Source organism: Carcharhinus amblyrhynchos, chromosome 4 (assembly GCF_965287045.1).
Source record: "Carcharhinus amblyrhynchos chromosome 4, sCarAmb.v2.hapA, whole genome shotgun sequence".
NCBI classification, from domain to species: domain Eukaryota; kingdom Metazoa; phylum Chordata; class Chondrichthyes; order Carcharhiniformes; family Carcharhinidae; genus Carcharhinus; species Carcharhinus amblyrhynchos.
The window spans coordinates 132525164-132552069 of record NC_137327.1 but is presented as its reverse complement, the minus strand read 5'-3'; the positions used below and the strand labels follow the sequence as shown (position 1 = coordinate 132552069).

At 45.4% G+C, this 26906-nt stretch overlaps 1 protein-coding gene across 3 annotated transcripts in view; it reads right to left on the bottom strand.

The window, feature by feature from the left end:
* Positions 1–26906, bottom strand: part of eda (ectodysplasin A) — a 253357-nt gene that overhangs the window by 16732 nt on the left and 209719 nt on the right. The window contains exons 6-7 of one of the 3 annotated variants that reach the window (XM_080187890.1): positions 26209–26260; positions 10793–10923 (exon numbers count right to left, since the gene is read on the bottom strand). In XM_080187890.1, coding sequence (XP_080044016.1) covers positions 10793–10923; positions 26209–26260 — 183 coding nt within the window. The remainder of the gene's footprint in view (positions 1–10792; positions 10924–26208; positions 26261–26906) is intronic. The other 2 variants (XM_080187891.1, XM_080187892.1) reach the window with 2 other exon arrangements.

Genomic DNA, 26906 nt, shown 5'->3' with positions numbered 1-26906 from the left:
AAGCATTAGCTACCTTTCAATTTAAGGAGAAAAGGCCAAATTTAACACAAAGGTCCATAACCAGGCGAACCAGTCGATGTTTTATCAATGACCTGAATTGACTGGTTGAAGTGGAATATGGAAACCTAAAACAGAATAAATGTGAGACTACATTGTAGTCAGTGTTACTGATGACACCTTATCTGTAACTCAAGGAGGACTTAGGGTGGGATTCTCTGCTCCCAGTCCAGTGAACGGAGTTTTGGCTGAGTGCCAAATTCTCTGTGTTTGCTTGCAGTGGCGAGATGCGAATGACTGGAGAATATCAGCCTTAATTTTAACAAAAGCGATACAGTTGGTGAGACAAACAGGATAGGGCCGTACGCAGAGATGAAGAAGATTCTTGGTTCAGAAACCACCCAAGGAGGGTACAATTTGTTAAACTAAAGAGTATCCAAGACATTTCAGGGAAGACGACATCATGTGGAGTAAAGGTTCAAGACTCCAGCAAACCAGGCTAGTACTATGGCATTCAAAAGCCCAGCAACAAATACTTCTTTCTGAGTTTACCCCAGTCCAATGCCGGCATCTCCACATCCTGAAAAGGCAATACAGGTGAGAACTGTGTTCTGGAAGCACTGCAGAATGCTTTCACTGACAAAGGTTTCGATAGTTTGTTAAGGTACGCAGAACTACAACCCCTAAATAGACAGAGGTTAATGAGAGAATCTTCTCACTCAAGGCCATCAATTAAATTGATGAATCTCAACAAGTAAAGGAAAAATAATGCTTCCTGGGTGAGATCAAAGGCATTGTGAAATGCAGAAATTGATATCAATGGACATGTAACCAATTTCAAACTGAATACAGGGACATGGCTTACCAAAAAAAGTGGCTAGTAACAGAATGCCTGAAGCCAACTGAAACCCAGTTATGATCAAAGTATGAGTCAAGGTGACATTGCAGGCAACACCCCAGTATAAAGAGCAACAGATACTAGAAACATGCACTGGAATTTTACTACACTGCCCACGATGGGAATCTGAGCGGGCAAGAGACTGACAATGCGAAAGTCTGTTGACCTTGGGCAGGATTTCCAGTCTCGGGTCGAGTGAGGCCATAAAATGCTGTCCATGATATGTCCTTCAAAATCTTTTTTTTAGTCCAAAACACCTGTGGGGACCTCAACTTCATCAAGACAGTTGAAGATGTCAATCAACAGACATTCAAGGGTCACATTAATTCTGAGCCCCTCAAGCTATCCAACTGCACTGAAGATCCATTGGGACTTCAGCGCTGATTTTTCAACACTTCATCGAGGCTGAGACCAGCCCTTTTCCAGGAGAATGTCCAGGAGGGGAACAGTAACCTTGTTCTCCTAAAGACGTAGTGAACCACTTTGTGGTTCTGTTGAGAAGTTGAAAGACAAAACACAAGTGATGGAATATACTGGTACAACACCACATGTATCCAACAGTTCCAATCTCTTTGTAAGTGCATCTGCATCCAGTAAAGTGGTGTTCCAGATCTTAGCAGTCAAACAACTCCAATACTAGAGACAGAACCAAAGTATACAATGTGCATCTCTTCCATGATGGAAGACACTGCTACAACAGGAATACTGGAACTTTTGAGGAAGCAAGATGCTGATCAAGTGGCTTCCTCAAAGCTTCACGTTCTACCTAAATAATTCTTGAAGATCGAGGACATAAAAGAATTAATAAACGAAAGGCTATGAAGGATCATCACTGCAGAACTGAAGAAAGACAGGCAAAACCATCAAAGGGAACCAGGGTTAACTGAACAGACAAAGGAGAGTGAGCATATAATTCAAAGAGAGAGCGAAACACATAAAACCCAGTGAAGAGTGAGAGACCAAGAATCAAAGGAAATAGAACAGGAGAAAGAGAAAGATCCAGATTAGAGACCAAGATAGAAAATGAGTAATTGTCCAAAGGGATAACAATCAACAGAGATCCAATTTAGTACATCCTTCAGAAGATACTATAAGAAAGAACGGGAGAAGTCATATCCTCAGTCCTCAAAGAGAACCAACGGTCACACATTTGGAAGAACAGAATGTTGACCTACAAACTGCCAACATGCCAGATACAGCAATTCTCACTGAAAACCAACCAATCAAAAAAAAGTCCAAAGAAAGACTACTGATCTTCTAAGTCTGACAAGAACACAATCAGGTCAAAGCATGAAGACTCCTGACCAATTATATGTATGGAATCAGGAAGTTGGGGCGAGCTGGGGTTCTATATAAATATAAATGGACAAGGATTTGGATGGAAGTTGTCATGTTAGGGTGATCAGGATTGAAAGGGTTAACACGTGGGACAAGTGAAACAGCACCACCCATATGATGATGTAAGAGACACATGACAAAGAATCAAGAGAGAGAATGCTCATGGCTTCGACTGAGTAACACTTTCAAGTAGATCTGTATATAGATAAATTCATCCAGCAAAAAGCAGTTATAGTTCACACATACCTATCTCTCAGAAACCGTTCCTTAGCCAGTCACAACCAAACATACACTATATAACATAATCAGCTCATGGACTCAAGGTAAGTGACTGGGGTGGGCACAGAAAGAAGTCTCACAACACCAGGTTAAAGTCCAACAGCACAAGCTTTCGGAGCACTGCTGCTTCATCAGGTGAGTGAGGACTTGTGTTCACAAACGGGACATATACAGAAACAAACTCAATTTACAAAATAATGGTTGGAATGCGAGATAATCAAGTCTTCAAGGTACAGTCAATGTGAGACAAGCCTATGCAGCAACTTGTTGCCTCAGACCAGAGGCTTACATTCAGGGCTTCTGGGGTCCGGAAGGCTTTTCTTGAAGGCCATGCTAAAGCCTAGATTGGCACATTTGGAAATAGCTGCCGTGGTATTAAGGAAATTAAATCACTTCCGATTCTTATAGCGTGTTTTTTTTTCTCTCTGAAAGAGTATTAACAAGTCATTTCTGTTGATCCATCAGCCAATTTCACCCAGGAAGCTGCAACTGAAAATTGGTCAGGTTTTCCTGCGACACTCTCTCATCCACCAGCTGCTGACTCAGGTGGGAGAGCTACTTACTTTCAAACAACACATACCTTCGGCAAAGGTACAGTTTGAATTGTATTCAGGTGACCTCTGCTGGAAGATCATTTTGATCCTTTTGAAGATGTTTCTGGATTCCGTCCAGTTTCTGACGGGCTCCAGGATTGCCGCCGTTGACAGATGAGCGGGTAATGAGTTGGAAGTTGTTTCCTATTAGCCGCGCTATTTTCACCACCAACCGCCTCCTATTAATCTGTTTCTTATTCTAAAACACGAGCTTCAGTTTCTCCCTGCTCTCCAATAAAACAAATGCAATTCAGGCAAGCTGCTTAGTCTCCGCTATAAAAGAGGTCATTTCAGGAAACCAGTTGAGTTGTGGCTTTATGATCCATCGTGGTTTTACTGGGCACTTGTATTGTGCTGTCCTCACAACAATAGTGTCTGCACTGCATAATTATCAGTACAGTCACTTTCAGATTTAAGGGTTGTGATTTGGCATTCTACAACTGCAAGTCTTGTTTATGAATGCACTGCTTATATACTGTACCCTCATAAATCATAGAATCTCTACAGTGTAGAAGGAGATCATTCAGCCCATCGAGTCAGCACCGACAACAATCCCAGCCAGATTCTATCTCTGTAACCCCCTGCATTTACCCTAGCCAGCCCCCGACACTAAGGGGCAATGTAGTGTGGTCAATCAATCTAACCTGCACATGTTTGGACTGTGGGAGGAAATTGGAGCACCCGGAGGAAACCCACGCAGACACGGGGAGAACATGCAGACTCCGCACAGACATAATCCGACCCAGGAATCGAGGCAGCAGTGCTAACGAGGGAATTAAGGGTCATGGGGAGAAAGCGGGAAAGTGGAACTGATCCACTTCAGATCAGCCACGATCTTATTGAATGGCGGGGCAGGCTCGAAGGGCTGGATGGCCTACTCCTGCTCCTATTTCTTATGTTCTTATAACCACTGTGCCACCGTACTGCTCATATTCATATACAGTGTCCTGCACAATGCGTGCTGCTTCACAATTGTTCGAAATGCACATCACGGTATTGTTTTTCAGTTCCAAGTTGAAGAGGTTCAGGTCCCACTTGAAGCTTGAGCACATTATCTAAATTGGCGTTTTGCTCATTTTTAACTGAGTGTTGTATCGCCAGAGATGTTGGCTGGAGTTTTCTGGCCGTTCACTGTAGCAGGACCAGAGAATCCCGCCGATGTGAATGCTGGAAAATTCTGGCTATTACCTCTTGCATGAGCTGTTTTCCAAAGATTCACCTGTCAACAGCAAAGATTCCAAGGCAGTTGTCATTTATAGATTCACAGAATCCCTATAGTGCAGAAGAAGGCCATTCGGCCCATCAAGCCTGTACTGTCAACAATCCCACTCAGACCCTATCCCCTTAGCCCCACATATTTACTCTGCCAATCCCCCTGACACGAAGGGACAATTTATCACGGCCAATCCACCTAACCTGCACATTTTTGGACTGTGGGAGGAAACCGGAGCACCTGGAGGAAACCCACGCAGACATGGGGAGAACGTAGAAACTCAACACAGGCAATGACCAGAGGCCGGAAATGAATCCGGGTCCCTGGCGCTATGAGGTAGCAGTGCTGACAACTGTTCCCTGTGGAGCCGACCTTTCCAGCTCTATTCTATTCCAGCTGTAGTCTAACACCCCACCAGACTGGTGGTAAAAACCTCACCCGCTTATTTTTCAGAGTGCCTGAAAATATATTCTAAAAACTCAGCTGTGCAACTGAAGAGATTGTTTAGTTTATTTATTAGTGCCACAAGTAGGCTTACGTTAACACTGCAATGAAGAGACTGTGAAAACCCCCTAGTCGCCACACTCCGGTGCCTATTCAAGTACACTGCAGGCGAACTTAGCATGGCCAATGCACCTAATCAGCACAGTTTTTCAGACTGTGGGAAGAAACCGGAGAACCCGTGGGAAACCCATGCAGACACGGGGAGAATGTGCAGATTCTGCACAGACAGTGACCCAGAGCAGGAATTGAACCCAGGCCCCTGGCGCTGTGAGACGTCGGTGCTAACCACTGTGCCACCGTGCCACCCATGGATTTCAGTCAGAGTCTGACACTCTGGAAAAAATATGGGCAAGTTTCACCCATTGTTTCCCCTTATCAAAGGAAACCACAGAGGCAATGGTTAATGAAGGGTCATTACGTTAATTCTTGGGGTGCAGGGCTTACCCTGCGAGGAAAGATTAAAATGACTGAGCCTTTTTTCTCCAGTTTGGAAGAATGATCAAGCGATTTCATTCAAACATGCAGAATTCTTAGAATGTTTCCCTAGACTGGGGTGTCTAGAACCAGTGGACACACTTCTTAATATGAGGCAGGCCATTTAGAACTGAGATGAGGTGGAATTTATTCACACAGAGGGTAGCAAATATTTGGAATTTCCTGTTCCAGGAGTGGCACGGTGACACGGTGCTTAGCACTGCTACCTCACAACGACAGGGATTTGGGTTCGATTCCCACCTTGGGTCACTGTCTGTGTGGAGTTTGAACATTCTTCCCGTGTATGCATGGATTTCCTCCACACATTCCGGTTTCCTCCCACAGTCCAAAGATGCGTGGGTTAGATGGGTTGGCCATGCTAGATTGCCCCTTAGTGTCAGGGAGATTAGCTAAGGTAAATGCATAGGGTTATGGGGACAAGGCCTGGATGGGATTGTGGTCGGTGCAGACTTGATGGGCTGAATGGCCTCCTTCTGCACTGTAAGAAATTCTATGATTCTATTACGCTCCAGTCATTGAGTTCATTCAAGACTGAGATTGATAGATTTGTACACTAAGAACATCATGAGATATGGGGATAATGCAGGGAAATAGTGTTGCAACAGAAAATCAACCATGGTCTCCTTGGATAATTGAACAAGGTCAAAGGGCTGAATGGCCTACTCTTCCTCCTATTTCTTATATTCTTATCATGATTGACATAAAGTTATTGCTCCAGATTTATTTAGTTAACGGAATCTAAGATCCCCAATTACTCATGGTGGGATTTGAACTCGTGCCTCCAGAACATTGGTCCAGGCTAGTTTAATAATATTAGCATGATGCTACTACTGAAATGCAACCACTATTGTTCACTTTGACAGTAAGTTTACACACAGCAAGTTCTCACAAACAGCCCAGAAATAAATCATTAGATTGTTGAACTTTTGTATCGTTGGTTGACAATGAGTCAGTCATAGATGCTAAATTCGCCTTCAGTGTACTTGAATAGGCACCGGAGTGTGGCGACTAGGGGGTTTTCACAGTCTCTTCATTGCAGTGTTACCCCTACCCAGACTGCCCCTTGCCAATGGATATGAAGAAACACCCTGACAAGCAGCAGGCCCCCACCTCCAACACAAGCAACAGGGATCTACCTGTCCCTCCTACCAGAATACCAACATTGCACCCCCCCCCCTTCACAATTACTGCAGACTCAGGGGCACTCTCCTCCCAACAGTATTAACCTGTGCCAAGGGCATGGCCAGGTAATGCCCCTCTTACCTTGGTGCCCCCAGTGGGATGCCCTCCATTGTTTCCCATCTTCATAACCCTGTGTCGGGAAAGTGGGATTAGGCTGGTCGGCTTGTTTTTCAGCCAGCACGGACCCGATGGGCCAAGTGGCCTTGTTTTGTGCCATAAACTTTCTGTGATCACTTCTGCCTCGAGCCGAGCTAAATTTGTGAGAAAGGGCTGATATTGTTGATGGGAAATTGCATTCCCTACGTGTGGTCACTTAACTAAAGTGACCAGTGTGTAAAAAGTTTGCTCAAGTGGGCATTAGGGATCCTCAATACTGGAGGAACCAATAAGATAATGTAGGTTCAAGCATGACATGTTGACTAAGGGTTGCACTGAAGATTGGTGCATTGCTACAATGCATTACAAGGCTCACCAGTCTGATTTGAGTAGTTGGGATTTTGTTGGTATAACAATATTTGACTGCTTCATGCTCCATGGTACGGCAGCAGGTGGTCAGGAAGGCGAATGGGATGCTGGCCTTCATAGCGAGGGGGATTGAATATAAAAGTAGGGAGGTCTTGCTGCAGCTGTATAGGGCATTGGTGAGGCCGCAGCTGGAGTACTGTGTGCAGTTTTGGTCGCCGCACTTACGCAAGGATATTTTGGCCTTGGAGGGAGTGCAGAGGAGGTTTACTAGGCTGATACCGGAGTTGAGGGGGTTGAGCTATGAGGAGAGGCTGAATAAACTAGGCTTGTACTCGTTAAGAGTTTAGAAGAATGAGGGGAGATCTCATTGAGACGTATAAGATGATGAATGGGATGGATAGGGTAGAGGTGGAGAGACTCTTCCCGCTCAGAAAGGATAGTAGGACTAGGGGGCACAGCCTCAAGATAAAGGGGGGGCGGTTTAGAACGGAGTTGAGGAGGAACTTCTTCACTCAAAGGGTGGTGAATCTCTGGAATTCTCTGCCCGTTGAAGTGGTGGAGGCTGCCTCGCTAAATATTTTTAAGACGCGGGTTGATGGGTTTTTGATAAGCGAGGGGATTAAGGGTTATGGGGAGAGGGCGGGAATGTGGAACTGAGCCACGACAGATCAGCCATGATCTTATTGAATGGCGGGGCAGGCTCGAAGGGCTAGATGGCCTACTCCTGCTCCTATTTCTTATGTTCTTATGTTCTTATGAACTCTTGAGTTTCAGTAAAGAGGATCATATACCATTTGAGAATGGTACTGGAGATAGCAGCATAGTGTCAAACCTAACTATGGACCTTGCATCGCAATCCTGTATATTGGAGAGACAGTACTTAATCCCTGCGATGTAATACATTGTGCAACCTTACCTCATATTCCCTATTTCCTGTGCAATCCTCTCCCACAGTCCATTTTAATCACCCTTTCAGTGCAGCAAGCAACTCATTCCATTTTGTTCCCTGTATTCATAAGTGCCCCCATATGAATACAATAGTCAATCATTATCACAGTTCATGCTGCTGGGCCTTTAATAGGTAATGGAGAATAATAAGATTAAATCTCTATTTACACCTCCTGTAAGACCCATCTTCCGTTTCTTCCATTACCATCCCTTCTTGTCTTCATTTTTTGTCATTGAAGCTTTCCTGCCTTTTACCTTGTTGCAGACCTTGAGGGGGGGGCGATATTCTGGCCTCGCTCCCAGGCATGTTTCTCGCTGTGGGAGAGAGTATGATTTGAGGGATGTCCATGGGATTTCCCACTGACGGTATCTCACGTCATGTGTTGTGTGTGCCGTTGGCCAGACACGTGTGAACAGGCAGAAAATTCCGGTTCTTCTCTTTTGCTTGCCTGTCCCCTACAACCCAACCCCCCCACCTTTGGTATTTGCTTAAAAACCTTTTACATCTGCAGCATTTTCCAATTCTAATGAAAGGCCATTAAAAATTCTGTTTTTCCCTCTTCACAGATGCTGCCTGACCTGCTGGTTATCTCTTGCATTCTCTGTTTACATTTCAGACTCCCAGCATTGACAGTATTTGGCTTTTGTATCAATGACATGGAGTGTTCTTGTATTCAGCAACAACTCAATGGGTCAGATTCAAAATTCCAACACAATGAATGGGATTTTCCGGTTACACTTGCCCCCAAAATCGGGGAATCCTGCCCGAGGGTGGCATGGTGGCACAGTGATTAGCACTGCTGTCTCACAGCGCCACAGATCCAAGTTCGATTCCCGGCTTGGGTCACTTGTCTCCGTGGAGTTTGCACATTCATAGAATAGATCATAGAATCCTACAGAGCAGAAAGAGGCCTTTCGGCCCATCGAGTCTGCACTGAACAAAATCCCATCCAGGCCCTACCCCTATATCCCCATATATTTACCCACTAATCCCTCCAACCTACGCATCCCTAGACACTGAGGGGCAATTTCTTAGCATGGCCAATCACCCTAACCCGCACATCTTTGGACTGTGGGAGGAAACCGGAACACCCGGAGGAAACCCACGCAGACACAAGGAGAACGTGCAAGCTCCACACAGACAGTGACCCGAGCCGGGAATCGAACCCAGGACTCTGGAGCTGTGAGGCAGCAGTGCTAACCACTGTGCTACCGTGCCGCCCCATTGTGCTACTGTGCCATTCTTCCCATGTCTGCATGACTTATTTTCCAGGTGTTCCGGTTTCTTCCGCACACGCTAAAAGATGCGCGGGTTAGGTGGATCAGCCATGCTGAATTGCCCCTTAGTGTCAGGAGGACCAGCTAGGGTAAATGCATGGGGTAATAAGGATAGGGCCAGGGTGAGATTGTGGTTAGTTCAGACTCGATGGGCCGAATGGTCTCCCTCTGCACTATAGGATTCTATGACACTATGGGCCCAATTTTACCAACAAGTTGTGCCTGTTTTCGGGCATGAAAACTTGATAAGTCAAATGTGAGGTGAGTTGCACAACCCGCACTAGCCTCCACGCCAGTTCCCTCTTTACCAAGCGCCGAAAGTGGCCGCGATTGGCACCGCACCCGAAACGAGCTCGACGTCAATTTAAATGCATTTGCATTTGGCTGCACACCCAAGCATACTGGTATTTCCCCCTTTACCATCCCGTTTGCCCATCCAGATTCAGCGCTACAGAGACATGGTCTGCAAAGGTCTGATTCGGGCGCTCCAGCTGCTGAAGAGGTAGGTTTTCTGACTCAGATCGTGGGGCGGGGGAGTGGGGGGGGGGCGGTTGTCGGGGGGGGTGGTGGTCAGATCGATATTTTGGTGGTGGGGACGGGAAGGAGGGAGGCGGGTCAGGTCATTCTCTGGTAGTGAGGGAAGGTGGGTCGGATGGCTGGCTCTCTGTTTGGGTGGAGGAGGAGGAGGAGGAGAAGGTGAGAGCAGGGTCAGATCATTCTCTGGGTGGGGAGGAGGAGGGGGGGGTGATCCGCTGCCCCTCTGCGTGGGGGGAAGAGGGCCAGGGAGCCACAATTGATAGAACATAGAAAATACAGCACAAACAGGCCCTTCGGCCCACAAGTTGCACTGATCATATCCCTACCTACGAGGCCTACCTATAACCCTCAATCCTATTAAGTCCCATAAATGTGGGCGAGGGGAGGGGTGGTGGTATAAGGAGGTCAGTTACGTTGTGGGGGTGGTGCAATGTGTGTGGGGCCAGGGGAGAGGCATTCTGTGGCCTGGGGGCGACGTGGCAGGGGACCGTTTTTCAATTTTCTTCACTGCGCATGTGCAGATGAAGGCTCCAATCGGAGCAGCAGTGTTTTGGACACGATAAGCCCTGCCCACAGGCTTCCGCAGCCTGATTCAGAATCGCTGCTATTTTTTCAGGCAGAGTGGGTATGGGGTACCCGAGAACAGGTTTACAAGTCAGATCAGGAACACTCCCGGTTTCAACACTTAGAATCAAAATGGTAAAACCGGGCTCTATGACTAGGTTAACGGATCTTTGCATGGTCCATTGCCCCTACACCCGCTACAATTCCTGTGGCGGGCAGGATAGGAAAATTCCCAATGAGAATAAATATACTTTGTTGAATTCTTCTACAAGCAGAAAGAGAAATTGGTGTGAAACACAACAGCCACCATCAGTTCAAGTTGATGCTTCTGACAAGATCTGATGTGCTTATTCTGAACTGACCCACAGCTCAGCCTTGAGGAGCTACTGATTTGTGGCAGCTTGGATAACAGAATTCCAGCAGTAACCACTCGCACACCCCTTCACGACCCACCCACCCCACGTCCCAGCAGCTAATCATTAGGGACAAGACCGTACTCACTTCTACCTGACTATAGATGAAGTAGGTGCCATCCACGAGGACCTCCAGCTGTCCACTTCGGCTGTGCAACCGGAAGACCTTATGGCTCAGTGAAGATCGGACCCAGTCAGCCAGAACACCACCTATGAGATCTCAGCGTGAGAAGGGCAGTCATTCAATACATAGAAAATTATTCAGAGAAGTTCTGTAGCAAAAAGCACACAAACAGCTAACATTGCTATTGTTACGCAAACCACACTATCGTTGGTCCCGTTGACTGTAAAATGGTAAGCAAAATCCCCTTATTGAAAACGTACATGCCCAACTCAATGAGTGTCTTAATCTAATGCAATAACCCCAGTTTCAACGCTAATACTCATTCCCCACATTCTTAGCCAGGGTTAGCCATGATTAATGTGTGAGGTTCAGGAAAGAGCCTGGATAAGATACACTGCAGAGGGTCGATGCAGACTCAATGGACCCAATGGCCTGCTCTGCCCAGTAGGGACTCTGTGGGAGGGGATGGCCTAGTGGTATTATTGCTGGACTATTAATCCAGAAACTCAGCTCATGTTCTGGGGACTCCGGTTCGAATCCCACCACAGCAAGTGGTGGAATTTGAATTCAATAAAAAATGTCTACTGATGACCATTGTCGATTGTTGGAAAAATCCATCCTTCTCTTTAGGGAAGGAAATCTGCCACCCTTACCTGGTCTGGCCAACATGTGATTCCAGAGCCACAGCAATGTGGTTGACTTTCGAATGCCCTCCAAAAGATAATTAGGGATGGGTAATAAATGCTGGCCAGCCAGCGATGCTCATGTCCCACAAATGAATAAAAAAACAGCCAGTTATGAATTGTCCTCTTTGCCAGGGGTTGAGAGAATTAAGTAATTCCTGCATTTGTTGGGAACGAGAAGACTTTGACTCTAAGTTAATAGAATCGTTACAGTGCAGAAGGAGTCCATTTGGCCCACTGCATCTGCACAATCCACTCAGGCCCTATCCCCATAAAACCACTAATCCTTGCACCCTAGGACACTAAGAGGCAGCTTAGAAAAGTCAATGCATTTAACTTGTATATCTTTGGACTGAGGGAGGAGCACACGGAAGAAACCCACACAGACATGGGGAGAACGTGCAAACTCCACACGGACGGTGACCCAAGCCAGGAATTGAACCCGGGTCCCTTGACTTGTGAGGCAGCAGTGCTAACCACTGTGTGCCCTTGTTAGACCTGAAAAGTTCCCTAAAGCAAAGTGAAGTGTGGTGTTGCTATGCATTGATTTTTGGTTCATTTTTAACCTTTCCAATTGCTTGTTACAAACAGGCATGTAAAAATAATTTCTTGCTGCCTCCTTGAATAAATCAGATATGCCTATTAATTTTTATGGCTTGCTTTTAAAATAAGAGTTCAACCGTTATTAAATCTTGTGCAAAAATGGAAGAAGAATAAGGACAACTCCCTGAACTGTTGTTAAACCTAATTTTCCAAAGACTGCTGGAAGCAGCAGTTCTTTGATAGTTTTTAGTTTAGTCTGTTGGCAGACTAAAAGAAGAATGCTATTTGGGTTAAGGAAAAATAAACCATTTTCTATCACATTATTAAAATTCTGTGGTTTGTTATGTTCATTTCAAATTGCCCTTAGGAATTGGAATAGATCAGCACAGTTTAACAGTCATCTGGCAAACAATTTGAAAACGCATTATTCTCACCCAATCTGGTCTTAGTTTGCCCACTTTTAATTCGATGGTTCTGAAAAGCTAATTTGTTTCACTGTGTTGCCAGAACAGTCCACGTGACCAAGAATAGAATCACTGCCATTCTATAATGACTGTCATTTCAAGGTTTCTTCGCCAAGGCACACAGGGCAGGATTTTACGGCTTCGCTCGTCCTGAAACTGTAAAACCCACCTCCTGAGGTCAACGGATCTTTCCATGGTCCGCCCCTCACCTGCTCCGATTCCTGCAGCGGGCGGGAGGGTAAAATTACGACCATAGTATTCTTCCCAGGGAAAGGAAAACTAGAGGGCTTAGGTTTAAAGTGAGGGGGGCAAGATTTTAAAAGGGATCTGAGGGGCAACTTCTTCACGCGTATATGGAATGAGCTGCCAGAGAAAGTGGTTGGGCCAGGTACGAACAACAACATTTAAAAAGCATGTGGATAAGTACGTGATGGGAAAGGATTCGAGGGATTTGAGCCAAACATGGGCAATTGGGACGAGCATGGTCGGCCTAGACTGGTTGGGTCGAAGGGCCTGTTTGTATTGCTTGATGACTGATTGTTTGGGAATTATCCATTTCCAACGCAGGACTTGCATTTGTGCTTCAAAATCTCTTAAACTCAAATTTGATGACCAGGATCAATCTGTTCTCTCAACCTGTTAGCTTAAAGAGCAGTACAGGCAGCCTGTAAATATTTAGGGTCTTTATTTTTGTGATATCATTCATTCAGGAGTCACCTGAGAAGAGGAATTGCAAGGTCAGTTTAGTCATTGAGTCTTACAACACGGATAAAGGGCCTTCAGCCCATCGTGTCCATGCTGGTCATCAAGCACCTATCCTAATCCCATTCTCTAGCACTTGGACAAAAGCCTTGCATAGTATGATGCTTCAAGCGCTCATCCAAACACTTCTTAAATGTCAGGGGTTCCCAGCCTTTCAGATAGTGAGTTCCTGATTCGTACCACCTACTGGATGAAAAAGCTTTCCCTCAAATCCCCTCTAAAGGAGAGGTGGTATCGTCACTGGACTAATAATTCAGAGACCCTCTGGGGGCCTGGGTTTCCTCCAGATGCTCCGGTTTCCTCCCACAGGCCAAAGATGTGCGGGTTAGATGGATTGGTCATGCTAAATTACCCCTTAGTGTCAGCTCGGGGGTTATGGGAGAGAGTCTGGATGGTATTAATGTTGGTGCAGATTCAATGGGCCGAACGGCCTCCTTCTGCACTGCAGGACTCTACAACTCTTGAATGCCCTTGGGGTTGGACAATAAGTGCTGGCCTAGCCAACGACACCCACATCCCACAAACGAATATAAAAGCATCTCCTGCCCCCTGACCTTAAATCTGTGTACCTGGGTTATAGACACCTTTACTAAGGGGAAAAGTTTCTTCCTTCTACCCTATCGTTCTCCCTCATAATTATGTCTGCCTCGATCAGGTCCCCCACCCCCTTAGCTTTCCTTGCTCTAAAGAAAACAACCCCAAACTCCCTTCGTAGCATCACCAAACAGCAATGGAATACAAAAATAGATGATAGTGGAAACTTTCAACAAGACAGGCAGCATCTCTGGGAAGAGGAACAGAGTTTAATGTTTGATGATAAATCAGTAACCTCAAGCAGTTTCTCTGTCTCCACACATGTGGCCTGACTTGCACGATTTCTAGTGCTGCCAGTGTTTTTGCTTCTGTATTTTCCACTTGCTCCTGGATGGTATCCAGTTGAGTGGCTCTTCAGCTCTTCCCCAGTAGATGTAGCACTTGTGACCAAATCACTGAGTCCTTCACCAACGAGTTGCCAAGATTAAGAACTCAAGTCAGGTTCGCGGCATGCATCTCGTGGTCAAGATGCTCTTGGCAGGAAATGACTGCTTCAGAAAAATAATTCATCCCAATTTCCCGAGCTGCAAAGCTCATGCCGCGTCTCCCACACCCAGGCTTTGGAAACGGCAGTCTTCTGTGTCCTCCGGCTGCCAACATCAGGTAAACAAGGTTATATAATGTGCATTCTGGCTGCCTGATGTGCTTCAGACTTGTCCAAATCCCTCCCAGTGACTTTGCATTTCGAAAATAGCCTTCAGATGGGTGATTTCGGCAGTTGGATCTCTATGTTATATTAAAGGGAATGAGTAACATTGATGCAGTTTATCTAATTTGGATAGTAGTATTCCACTCCAATTATTTTCCACACCCAGTGGTGTACCAAAGCAAACTTTTGTCATTTTCCAAGGCTAATTATTCTTGGAATAGGGCAGCACGGTAGCACAGTACTGCTGCTTCACAGCGCCAGGGACCCGGGATTCGATTCCCGACTTAGGTCACTGCCTGTGCAGAGTCTGCATGTTCTCCCCATGTCTGCTTGGGTTTCCTCCTGGTTCTCCAGTTTCCTCCCACATTCTGAAAGACGTGCTGGCTAAGTGATTTGGCCACACTAAATCCTCCCTCAGTGTACCTGAACGGGCGCCGGAATGTAGCCACTGGGGGATTTTCACAGTAAATTCATTGCAACGTTAACGTAAGCCTACTTGTGACACTAATAAATAAAGTTTAAACTAGTCTGTCAGCAGTGGCTTATAGCTTGAGGAGCACCACACCACAACAAGCATGGCTGACCAGGAGTCGCTCCCACTCTTACAGCCAGTCACTGGCGTGGTGGCAGGATTTTCAGGTTAACACATTCGAGGCCACATTGTGGATGCATTTTACTTGGCCACCAGGCCCTGGCGCAGGACTCGAACCCAGATTTTCTGGCTCAGAGGCAGGGATGCTACACACTGCACCACAAGACCTGCACAGGTGGTAGCATAAAAGCAGCAAACTTCACAGAGTACTTGAATCGTAAATGAATTTCTCTCTTAGAGGACTGGAAAAGCCTCACAGTTAAAAGAATAAAATAATGTTTACGTTTTAATAAATGGATTTGGCGTGAGAGCAAACGGTGTAATGAAATGGTCAGCGATGACTGGTGGCCATCTTGCTTAGAACAATCAGGAACGAACAGAACCAGAATCAGAAGCAAAGATGTCACAAGATTTGGACTATCAGCTCATACGGCTAGCTCCTGAGTTAATTTCGAAACTTATTATAAAAAAAAACTGATTGCGACAGCCAGTTTAATCTTGGGGCCAGTAGGTACAGAGGAGATGTCAGGGGTAAGTTTTTCACTCAGAGGGTGGTGAGTGAGTGGAATCGGCTGCCGTCGGTGGTGGTGGAGGCGAATTTGCTGGAGTCTTTTAAGAGACTTCTGGATGAGTATGTGGGATTTAAGGGGATTGTGGGTTATAGATAGGCCTGGTAGGTAGGGATATGTTCAGCACAGCTTGTGGGCCGAAGGGCCTGTTTGTGCTGTAGTGTTCTATGTTCTAAATATGTTTTTAGAAATGTTAATCTGGGATCAAATTAACAAATCACCTGGACAAATCTGGATTAATTAAGGAAAGCCAGCATGGATTTGTTAAAGGCAAATCGTACTCAACCACCTTGACTGAGTTCTTGATTAGGTAACCGAGAGAGTTGATGAGGTTGATAAGGTTGATGTGGTATACATAGACTTCAGAAAGACAAAGGGCTACATAAATGGCTTGTCAGCAACGTTGAAGTCCAAACTTAACTGGACCATTTGGGTGGCACTGTGGCATAGCAGTTAGCGCTGCTGCCTCACAGCACCAGGGACCCGGGTTCGATTCCTGGCTTGGATCACTGTCTGTGTACAGTCTGCACATTCTCCCCATGTCTGTGTGGGTTTCCTCCGATGCTCTGATTTCCTCCCATAGTCTGAAAGACTATGGTTAGGTGCATTGGCCACGCTAAATTCTCCCTTAGTGTACCCAAGCAGAGTGTGGTGACTAGGAGATTTTCTGAGTAACAGTGTTAATGTAAGCCTACTTGTGACACTAATAAATAAATAAATGAAAGCCAAATGGCTACTAGAGCAGGTCAGAGACTGAGAATTCCGCAGCAAGTAATTCACCACCTGACTCCCTAAAGCATGTGGACATCTACAATTCTGGAGTGTGATGGAATATTCCACACTTGCCTGGATGAATGCAGCTTCAATAACACTCAAGAAGCTTGATATCACCTAGGACAAAGCAGCCCACTTGACTGACACCCCTCCAGCACCTTCAATATTCACTCCCTCCAACGCTGGTGCACAGTGGCAGAGATGTGTACCATCTATCAAATGCACTGCACCAACTTGTCAAGACTCCTTCAGCTGCACCTTTCAAACCTGTGACCTCTACGAGCTAGATAGACAAGGGTGGCAGATACATGGAAACACCTCCAACCTTGCCTGTTCACCTCCAATTCACACATCATGCTGACTTGGAACGATATCGCCCGTTCATTCATAGCCAGAGGGTCAAAACCTTAGAACTCCTTGCCTAACATCACTGTGGATGTGCCTGCATCAGATGGGCCACAGCAATCCAGTTAATAAATTGCCCCCACCTTGCCAATTAAGCTTGGATCCCAAGAATAGCTGAATGGCAGAGATTGGCAGTGACTGGTTGTTTATTGGACTGGTGGAAGGGATACGGTGGGTTTCCCCAGGGTTCAGCACTAGCATCACTGCTTTTCCTTATATATACATATCAATGACCTAGACTTGAGTGTATTGCGTTAGAAAATTTGCAGATAACACAAAAGTTGGGAAGGATTGTGAACTGAGGAGGATAGTACTTGATATTGAAACGTACAGACAGACTGGTGGAATGCGTGGACATGTGGCAGATTAAATTTAATTCAGAGAAGAGTGAAGTGATACATTTACAATATAAAACAAAAGGCACAATTCCAAAGGACAGGCAGGAACGTATCCTTGAGAATTATTTAGAATTCTCATCCTGTGGCAGCATGTTGGGACAGTGGTTAGCACTGCTGCTTTACAGCGCCAAGGACCTCTGTTCGATTCCCAGTTTGGATCACTGTCTGTGCGGAGACTGCACGCTCTCCCTGTGTCTGCGTGGGTTTCCTCCGGGTGCTCCGTTTTTCTCCCACAGTCCAAAAGACACACTGGTTAGGGGCTTTGGCCATGCTAAATTCTCCCTCAGTGTACCCAAATAGGCGCCAGAGTGTGGCGACTAGGAGATTTCCACAGTAATTTCATTTGCTGTGTTAATGTAGGCCTACCAGTGACACTAATAAATAAGTAAATGTGTACAAATCATTGAAGGTGGCAAGACAGGTTGAGGAAATGGTTAAAATAGTGATTATAAATAGGAATTTATAAAGAAAGGGATCGAGTACAACAAAAAGAAACACAAGTCAGGTCTTAACCAGGCTATTTGGCTGGAACTTTCCGACCATTCACGCCAGAGGGACAAGGAGGTCCCACTGACGGTGCATCTCCATGGATTTCCCAACGGTGAGAGGTGCGTTCAATGGGAAACCCTCTTAACAACAGCGGGACCAGAAGATCCATCCGCTGGCCAATGGTGGATTGTCTCTGCGAAAACCACAACAGGTAACACGGAAAATCCTGCCCATTGTATCCAATTCTGTGTCGAAGAATAGGAAGGCCTTAGATAGATCACAGTACAGGTTTTATGAGAATCATTCCAGGGATGAGGGATTTCACCAATCTCAGAATATTTCTATGCTTTCTATGATCTCTGCTATTCCCCTTTTCCCGTTATAATTTCTCTAAATTCTGCTTCAGCGAGACCATAGAAAACATTGAAATGAAACAACCCAGAAGGGGCGATTCAGCCCATTGTATCCATGTCAACTCCAGGACACCTACTTACCCATTCTAATCGCATCTTCTTGCACACTGACCAAAGCCCTGTAGCTTCCAGCATTTAAGATGCAGATACATGTACTTTTTAAGTGAATTTAGGAGGAGCTCGAAGGAGCAGCGCTCCAAAAGGTAGTCGCTTTTGCTACCAAATGAACCTGTTGGACTTTAACCTGGTGTTGTGAGTCTTCTTACTGGCCCTACATATTACCCAGCTAATCCCTCTGAGCAATTTAGCATGACAAGTCCGCGCAACCTGCACATCGTTGGACTGTGGGAGAAAATCTGAGCATCCAGAGGAAATCCACGCAGACAAGGGGAGAACGTGCAAACTCCACACAGTCACCGAAAGCCAGGATGTGAACCCAGGTCCCTGGCACTGTGAGGCAGCAGTGCTAACCACTGTGCTACCCAGCATGGTGACACAATGTTCTCAGAGCTATCCTAGACACTTATCCACTCTAGGGCCAATTTTTTTGTCACCTGCAAAGCAAATTTCTCAATCGTGCCCACCACCCCCCCCACATTCAAGTTCAAATTGTTAATGTAAAATAAACAGCAGGGGTCCCAACACCGATCCCTGTGGACCACCACTCGAAACAATTTTTATTTGCAAGAGCAGCCATCGACCTTTGTTCCCTGTTACTACACAAACTTTGAATCCAATTCACCACGTTACCCTCTATCCCATGGGCTTTTACTTTTTTCAACAGCCTGCGATGTGACACCTTGTCAAATGCCTTACTAAAATCCATGGAGACACCCTCAGTATTTACGGTTGAGAAAAGCATGGATGTTAGGGAACTTGGGGAAATAAACAGTGATGTCTTGAGGAGTGTACCTATTAGAGAAGGAGCTGCTGGAAGTCTTAAAGCCCATCGAGGTAGATAAATCCCCAGGATCTAATGAAGCGTATCCCAGGACATTGTGGGAGGCTAGGGAGGAAATTGAGGGTCCCCTAGCCGAGATATTTGAATCATCGATAGTCACAGGTGAGATGCCTGAAGATTGGAGAATGGCAAATGTGCCTTTGTTTAAAAAGGGCTGCAGGGAAAAGCCTGGGAACTACAGGCCAGTGAGACTCACATCTGTGGTAGGTAAATTGTTGAAAGGTATTTTGAGAGACAGAATTTACAGGCATTTAGAGATGCAAGGACTGATTAGGGACAGTCAGCATGGATTTGTGAGTGGAAAACCATGTCTCACAAATTTGATTGAGTTTCTTGAAGGGGTAACCAAGGAGGTAGATAAGGGCAGTGCAGTTGATGTTGTCTACATGGACTTTAGCAAGAGCTTTGACAAGGTACTGTACGGTAGGTTGTTGCATAAGGTTAAATCTCATGGGATCCAGGGTGAAATGGATACAAAATTGGCTTCTTGACAGAAGCCAGAGAGTGGTTGCAGAGAGTTGTTTTTCAAACTGGAGGCCTGTGACCAGCCTCAGGGATCAGTGCTGGGTCCACTGTAATTTGTCATTTATATTAATGATGTGGATGAGAATATAGGAGACATGGTTAGTAAGTTTGCAGGTGACACTAAGATTGGTGGCATAGTGGACAGTGAAGAAAGTTATCTCCAATTGCAATGGGATCTTGATCAATTGGGCCAGTAGACTGACAAATGGCAGATGGAGTTTAATTTAGACAAATGTGAGGTGATGCATTTTGGTAGATTGAACCAGGGCAGGTCTTACTCAGTTAATGGTCGGGCATTGGGGTGAGTTTCAGAACAAAGAAATCATAGCTCCTTGAAAGTGGAGTTACAGGTGGACAGAGTGGTGAAGAAGGCATTCAACATGCTTGGTTTCATCGGTCAGAACATTGAATACAGGAATTGGAATGTCTTGTTGAAGTTGTACAGGACATTGGTAAGGCCACACTTGGGATACTGTGTGCAATTCTGGTCACCCTATTCTAGAAAGGATATTATTAAACTAGAAAGAGTGCAGAAAAGACTTACTAGGATGCTACCAGGACTTGATGGATTGAGTTAATAGGAGAGGCTGAACAGACTGGGACTTTTTTTCTCCGGAGCATAGGAGGCTAAGGGGTGATCTTATGGAGATCTATGAAATAATGAGGGACACAGATCAGCTAGATAGTCAATATCTTTTCCCAAAGGTAGGGGAGTCTAAAACTAGAGGGCATAGGTTTAAAGCGAGAGGGGGAGATACCAAAGTGTCCCGAGGGGCAATTTTTTTACACAGAGGGCAGTGAGTGTCTGGAACAAGCTGCCAGAGGTAGTAGTAGAGGCGGGTTCAATTTTGTCTTTTAAAACGCATTTAGATAGTTACACGGGTATAATGGGTAGAGAGGAATATGGGCCAAATGCGGGCAATTTGGATGAGTTTAGGGTTTTAAAAAAAGGGTGGCATGGACAAGTTGGGCTGAGGGGTCTGTTTCCATGTTGTAAACCTCTATGACTCTGTGATTCTATGTGTGGGTTGACCCACAATGCCGGTAGGGAGGGAATTCCATGATTTTACTCAGCGACCGTGAAGGAACCACTGTTTATATTTTCAAGTCAGGATGGTGAGTGGTTGGAGGGGAACTAGCAGGTGCTGGTGTTCCCATTTATCTGCTGCCCTTATCCTTCTAGATGGAAGTGGTCTTGGGTTTGGAAGATGCTGTCTAAGGATCTTTGTTGAATTGCTGCAGTGCATCTTGTAGATAGGCAAAGGGACCTGGGTGTACAGGTACACAGGTCACTGAAAGTGGCAATGCAGGTGGAGAAGGTAGTCAAGAAGGCAAATAGCATGCTTGTCTTCATCGGCCGGGGTACTGAGTTTAAAAATTGGCAAGTCATGTTGATGCTTTATAGAACCTTAATGAGGCTGCACTTGGAATATAGTGTTCAATTCTGGTCGACACACTATCAGAAGGATGTGGAGGCTTTGGAGAGGGTATAGAAAAGATTTAACAGGATGTCACCTGGTACAGAGGGCATTAGCTATGATGAGAGGTTGGAGAAACTTGGTTTGTTCTCACTGGAGCAACGCAGGTTGAGGGGAGACCTAATAGAAGCCTACAAGATTATGAGAGGCATGAATAGAGTGGATACTCAATAGCTCTTTCCCAGGGTGGAAGACTAGAGGCTTAGGTTTAAGGTGTGAGGGGCAAGTTTTAAGAGAGATGTATGAGGTAGATTTTTTACACAGAGAGTGGTGAGTGCCTGGAACTCGTTGCCAGGGGAGGTAGTGGAAGTGGATACGGCAGTGTCTTTTAAGGGGCGTCTTGACAAGTACATGAATGAGATGGGAATAGAGGGATATGGTCCCTGGAAGCATAGGGGGCTTTAGTTAGGTCAGGTAGCATGGTGGGTGTAGGCTTGGGGGGCTGAAGGGCCTGTTCCTGTGTTGTAATTTTCTTTGATTTTTTAGATAGTACACACTGCTGCTACTAAGAGTCGGTGGTGGAGAGGTTGAATGTTTGTAGATGTGGTGCCAATCAAGCAGGGTGCTTTATCCTGGATGGTGTCAAGCTTCTTGAGTGTTGTTGGAGCTGCACCCATCAAGGCAAGTGAAAAATATTCCATCACACCTCTGACTTGTGCCTTGTAGATGCAGATAGGCTTTGGGGAGTCAGGAGGTGAGTTACTCGCCACAGCATTCCTAGCCTCTGACCTGTTCTTGTAGCCACTGTGTTTATGCGGTGAGTCTAGCTGAGTTTCTGGTCAATGGTGACCCCTATGATGTAGACAGGGGGGGATTCGGTGATGGTAACACCATTGAATATCAAGGGGTGGTGGTTAGAGTGTCTCTTACAGGGACTCTCTTATCTCTTATAAGATTCTCAAGGGAGTCAAGTTGCGGCGGAATGGGAAGTCGATCATGGACCTGTCCATCCAGGATTTATTCATGATGGAGGTTGAAATGCGATGGGTCTTGGTCTCAATGCCAACCCAACAAATTTTCAGACTATCTTCCTCATCTCTTACAGGGCAGGAGATTCCAGCCGTTAGCACGGTTTCTCTCTCCATTGATGCTGCCAGACCTATGGAGTATTTTCAGCATTTTGTGATTTGATTTCAGGTGTTTAGAATCAGTTGTATTCTCCTTTTGCCTCAGGCTTACAAATCATACTTCACAATCTGTCATCTCCACCCTCATCCCTCATCTCCACCCTCTTCCCTCATCTCCGCCCTCTTCTCTCATCACCACCCTTTTGGGTTAAATTGGATAATTAGTCATCGCAAGATTGCTTTATCATGTCAAAAATTTTTTTAAAAATGACACTTGCAAAGCATCCAGGCTTGAAGTCCTATTCAGGTTATTGAATCAGATTCTATCCAAACCACTTTATACCAGTTACAATGAAAATTTGTTACACTAACTGAGCAGCCATTGCCTGCTTCAGGGAGATTATCTTGTCATCAGATCATCAGATGCCTTTTGTCATTAGACGTTAATGCAACTCAAATACATGCAGCTACTGGAAATTTCAATCCAGATTTCAGAAAAAACATGTTGATGAGAAATGAGGTCTGGAGGAGTACTATCAATCGAAAGTATTTCCAAGTTCAGTATTCAGGCGACAGGATCTTTGCAAGAACTTGTATTTTTATAGCACCTTTAACGCTGGTAAAATGCCACTGAAGTGCTTCACAGGGTGCAGTCAGAAATGGACAAAGAGCCAAAGAAGGAGAGATGAAGTAGAGTAAGCAAAAAGTTTATTTGAAGAGGCAGGTTTGAAGAAGGGTCGTAAAACGTGGAACGGGGTTGTGTGGTAGAGGCATTAAAAGGGAGTGACGCACAAAAAGGCAAAGAGAAAGGGAGAAGCTGTAAGCTGAAGGAGGTTACAGAGAGATCGAGAAGGGTGACGCCAGGAATTAATTCAGACATGAGGCTGCAAATGTCAAATTGGAAATTTTAGGGGGGAATCGAGTGCTGAGGCTAAAATGGGTGCGGGTGAGAAACAGGGAGCAGAGTTTAGGGGGAGGTGAAGTTTATGGAAGCTGGATGATGGCAGACTGATCAGGGGAACATTGAATTAGTTGCTTCTGGAGGTGATAAAGGCACGGTTAAAGTTTCAACAGCAGATTGGCAGAGGCAGTGTGGAAACGGGCAATTGTTACAGAGGCGAATGTCCATTCCATTTTCGACAGAGAGTACATTGGGGTGGAAGCTCAGCTTGGGCCCACGTAGATGTAGAAAAATAGAAATGTAGAAATTGGGAGCTGGAGTTGGCAATTTGGCCCTTCATGCTTACACCACCATTCATTATCATCACAGCTGATCATCCAACTGACCCCACTTTCCCACCATATCCATTGATCCCCTTCATCCCAAGAGCTATATCTAACTCTTTGAAAACATACAATGTTTTGGCCTCAGCTGCTTTCTGTGATGGTGAATTCCATTCTCCGGTGAAGTTATTTCTCCTCATTTCATTCCTAAATGGTTTATTGCATATCCTTAGATTATGACCCTGGTTCTGGCCACTCTCACCATCAGGAACATCCTCCTTGCATCTACCCTGTCTAGCCCTGTTGGAATTTTGTAGGTTTCTATGAATTCTTCTCTCATTCTTCTAAGCTCCAGTGAATATAATTCTAAACGATTCAATCTCTCCTTTATATGTCGGTCCTGCCACCCTGGGAAATGTCTGGTAAAACATCTCTGCACTCCCTTGATAGCAAGAACCTCCTCAAATAAGGAGACCAAAACTGCGCACAATATTCCAGGAGTGGCTTCACCAAGGCCTGGTATGATTGCAGCAAGACACCCCTACTCCTGTACTTGAATCCTCTTGCTATGAAGGCCAACACACCATTTGCCTCCTTTACCATCTGCATGCTTACCTTCAGGGACTGGTGTGTGAAGACACTCAGGTCTCATTGCACAGTCCCCTCTCTTAAACTATAGCTATTCAGATAATAATCTGTTTTCCTGCTTTTGTTCCAAAGTGGATTAGCTCACATTTATCCACATTATAGTGTATCTGCCATGCATTTGCCCATTCACTCAGCCTGTCCAAATCACACTGAAACAGCTCTGCATCCTCCTCACAGCTCACCCTCCCGCCCAACTTTGTGTCATCTGTAAACTTAGAGATTTTTGCCAGGATTTTCCAGAGAAAATGGATGGAATTTTCAGGCTGTTCATGTCAGCGGGGTTCTCTGGTCCCTCTGCAGTGAATGGAGATCTGGTTGAGGGCCAAATTCTTTGCCCTTGCTGGCAATGGGGGTGGGGCATGAATGGCAAAAAAATGGCAAAAATGGTATTTACATTTAGCAAAAAAAAGGAAATGTTTGTCTCCATTGCCCTGGCCTCAATTCAGACCCAGTTCCCAGATTTCTGATAGACAAGGGAATTAAGAGTTATGGGGAGAAAGCGGGAAAGTGGAACTGATCCACTTCAGATCAGCCATGATCTTATTGAATGGCGGGGCAGGCTCGAAGGGCTGGATGGCCTACTCCTGCTCCTATTTCTTATGTTCTTATGTTCTTACGTTCCCAGACAGAAGAGATTGTGTTAAGTTACCACACACTCATTTCCCACTGTGTCAGATTTAATGGAAGGCCATCCCTGTGTCATAGCTGGATGAGAATGTGTGTGTTACAAGGCTTTATTGCAACATTGAGGAAGACAGGCACAAAGTCATTGTAAACTGTGACAAGTCTTGAGTAAATGTATTAGTGTTAGATAAATTAGACTGTGCCAATGAAAAATACTCCCAATAATCTGATTTTCTGTATTATTTTGTACTTAGGCGGCACAGTGGTTAGCACTGCTGCCTCACAGCGCCAGGGACCTGGGTTCGATTCCCAGCTTGGGGCACTCTCTGTACTGATCCTGCACATTCTCCTCATGTCTGCATGGGTTTCTTCCGGGCGCTCTAGTTTCCTCCCACTGTCTGAAAGACGTGTTAGTTAGGTCCTTTGGCCACGCTAAATTCTCCTTCAGTGTACCCAAACAGCACCAGAGTGTGACGACTAGGGGATTTTCACAGTAACTTCATTGCAGTGTTAATGTAAGGCTACCTGTGACACTAATAATTAAACTTAAATTTTTAACTTATTAATAACAGCATATAGTATCCTGCATTTTATAAATAAAGGCACAGCGTTCAAAAGCAAGGAAGTTAGAGTGAACTTTATTGATTGCTGGTTTGGTTACAAGTGGAGTATTGTATCCAATTGTGGGCACCACACTTTAGGAGGGATGCTAAGGTCTTTGCAAGGCTGCAGAAGAGATCTACAAGGATGGTTCCAGGGATGAGGAACTACGTGGGCAGACTGGAGAAGCTGAGATTGTTTGCACTGGAATAGAGATCAAAAGGGAATCTAATGGATCTATTCATAATCGTAAAATCATAATCATAGAGTTCCTACAGTGCAGAAAGAGGCCGAATGGTACATCAAGCCTGCACTGATAACAATTCCACATATTTACCCTAGCTAGTCCCCCTGACAATTTAGTATGACCAGTCTATCCAACCTGCATACCTTTTGACTGTGGGAGGAAAGTGGAGCACCCAAAGGAAACATACGCAGTCATGGGGAGAATGTGCAAACTCTACACAGACAGTGACCCGAGGCTGGGATTGCACTCGGATCCCTGGTGCTATGAGGCATCAGTGCTAACCACTGCATCACCATGCTGAGTAGAGGGGAGAGGAACTGATCTCGTTGTTAGTAGGACCAAGAACCAACGAGAGGACATATGCCTCAGGTGAATGACAAAAGAGCCAAAGGAGAGATGAGGGAAAAATGTTTTTACGAGGTGAGCAGATATAATCTGGAATGCATCAGCTGAAGAAGTGGCAGGGCTACAAGGAAACTGTTAACCAGTGGGAAGAGATTAATCATTCACAGAGAGAAGGAACAAGGAATCAACAAGCAGAATGGCCTCCTTCTGTAAGATGCTTGGATTCCACTTACAATGCAAAAAGATTACTGGTAACTTTGCATAGCACTATACTGGCAGTGGATATAATATTACTAACATTTTAATTTCTTGAATTTAAATCTTACCTTGTTTTACTTGAATGACTGAGTCATGACCCTGGAGGTGAACGACTGCCATCTGAAAGCAACAATTCAAACGTTACACATGGAATAGCAAAGCAGGAAATCACAGACAGAGGCCATTCAGCCCACTGTGTCTACATTGGCTGTCATCCACCCAGAACAACAGCACAAGGTACTTTCAAAAATAAAATAATTGCACAGTAAAATTACTACAAAAGCAAACGCATTAATTAGTACCGTTAACTTGTCTTCCCCAAATCTACAATGGGCGTGCATGCAAATACTAAGCAGTCACCCAGTCTGCATTCTGTCGCTGCAATGTACAGGAGGTCGCGTTGGGAACAGCATTATATTTTAAAATTTTCTCTCGCCACAAATGCTGCAAGAACAATAGCGGTGACACAGCGGTTAGCAACGCTGCCTCATAGCGCCAGGTACCCAGGTTCAGTTCCTGTCTTAAGTGACTGCGGAGTTTGCACATTGTCCGTGTGGATTTCCTCCAGGTGCTCTGATTTCCTCCCACACTCCAAAAGATGTGAGGCGGATTGTTGCGTGTGCAGGTTGTGGGGATGGGATGGAGGGGAAGGTCTGGATGTGATGCTCTTTCCGTGAATCAGTGCAGACACAACCCAAAGATGTGTAGGTTAGGTGCATTGGCCATGCTAAATTGCCCCTTAATGTCCTGCGATACACAGGCTAGC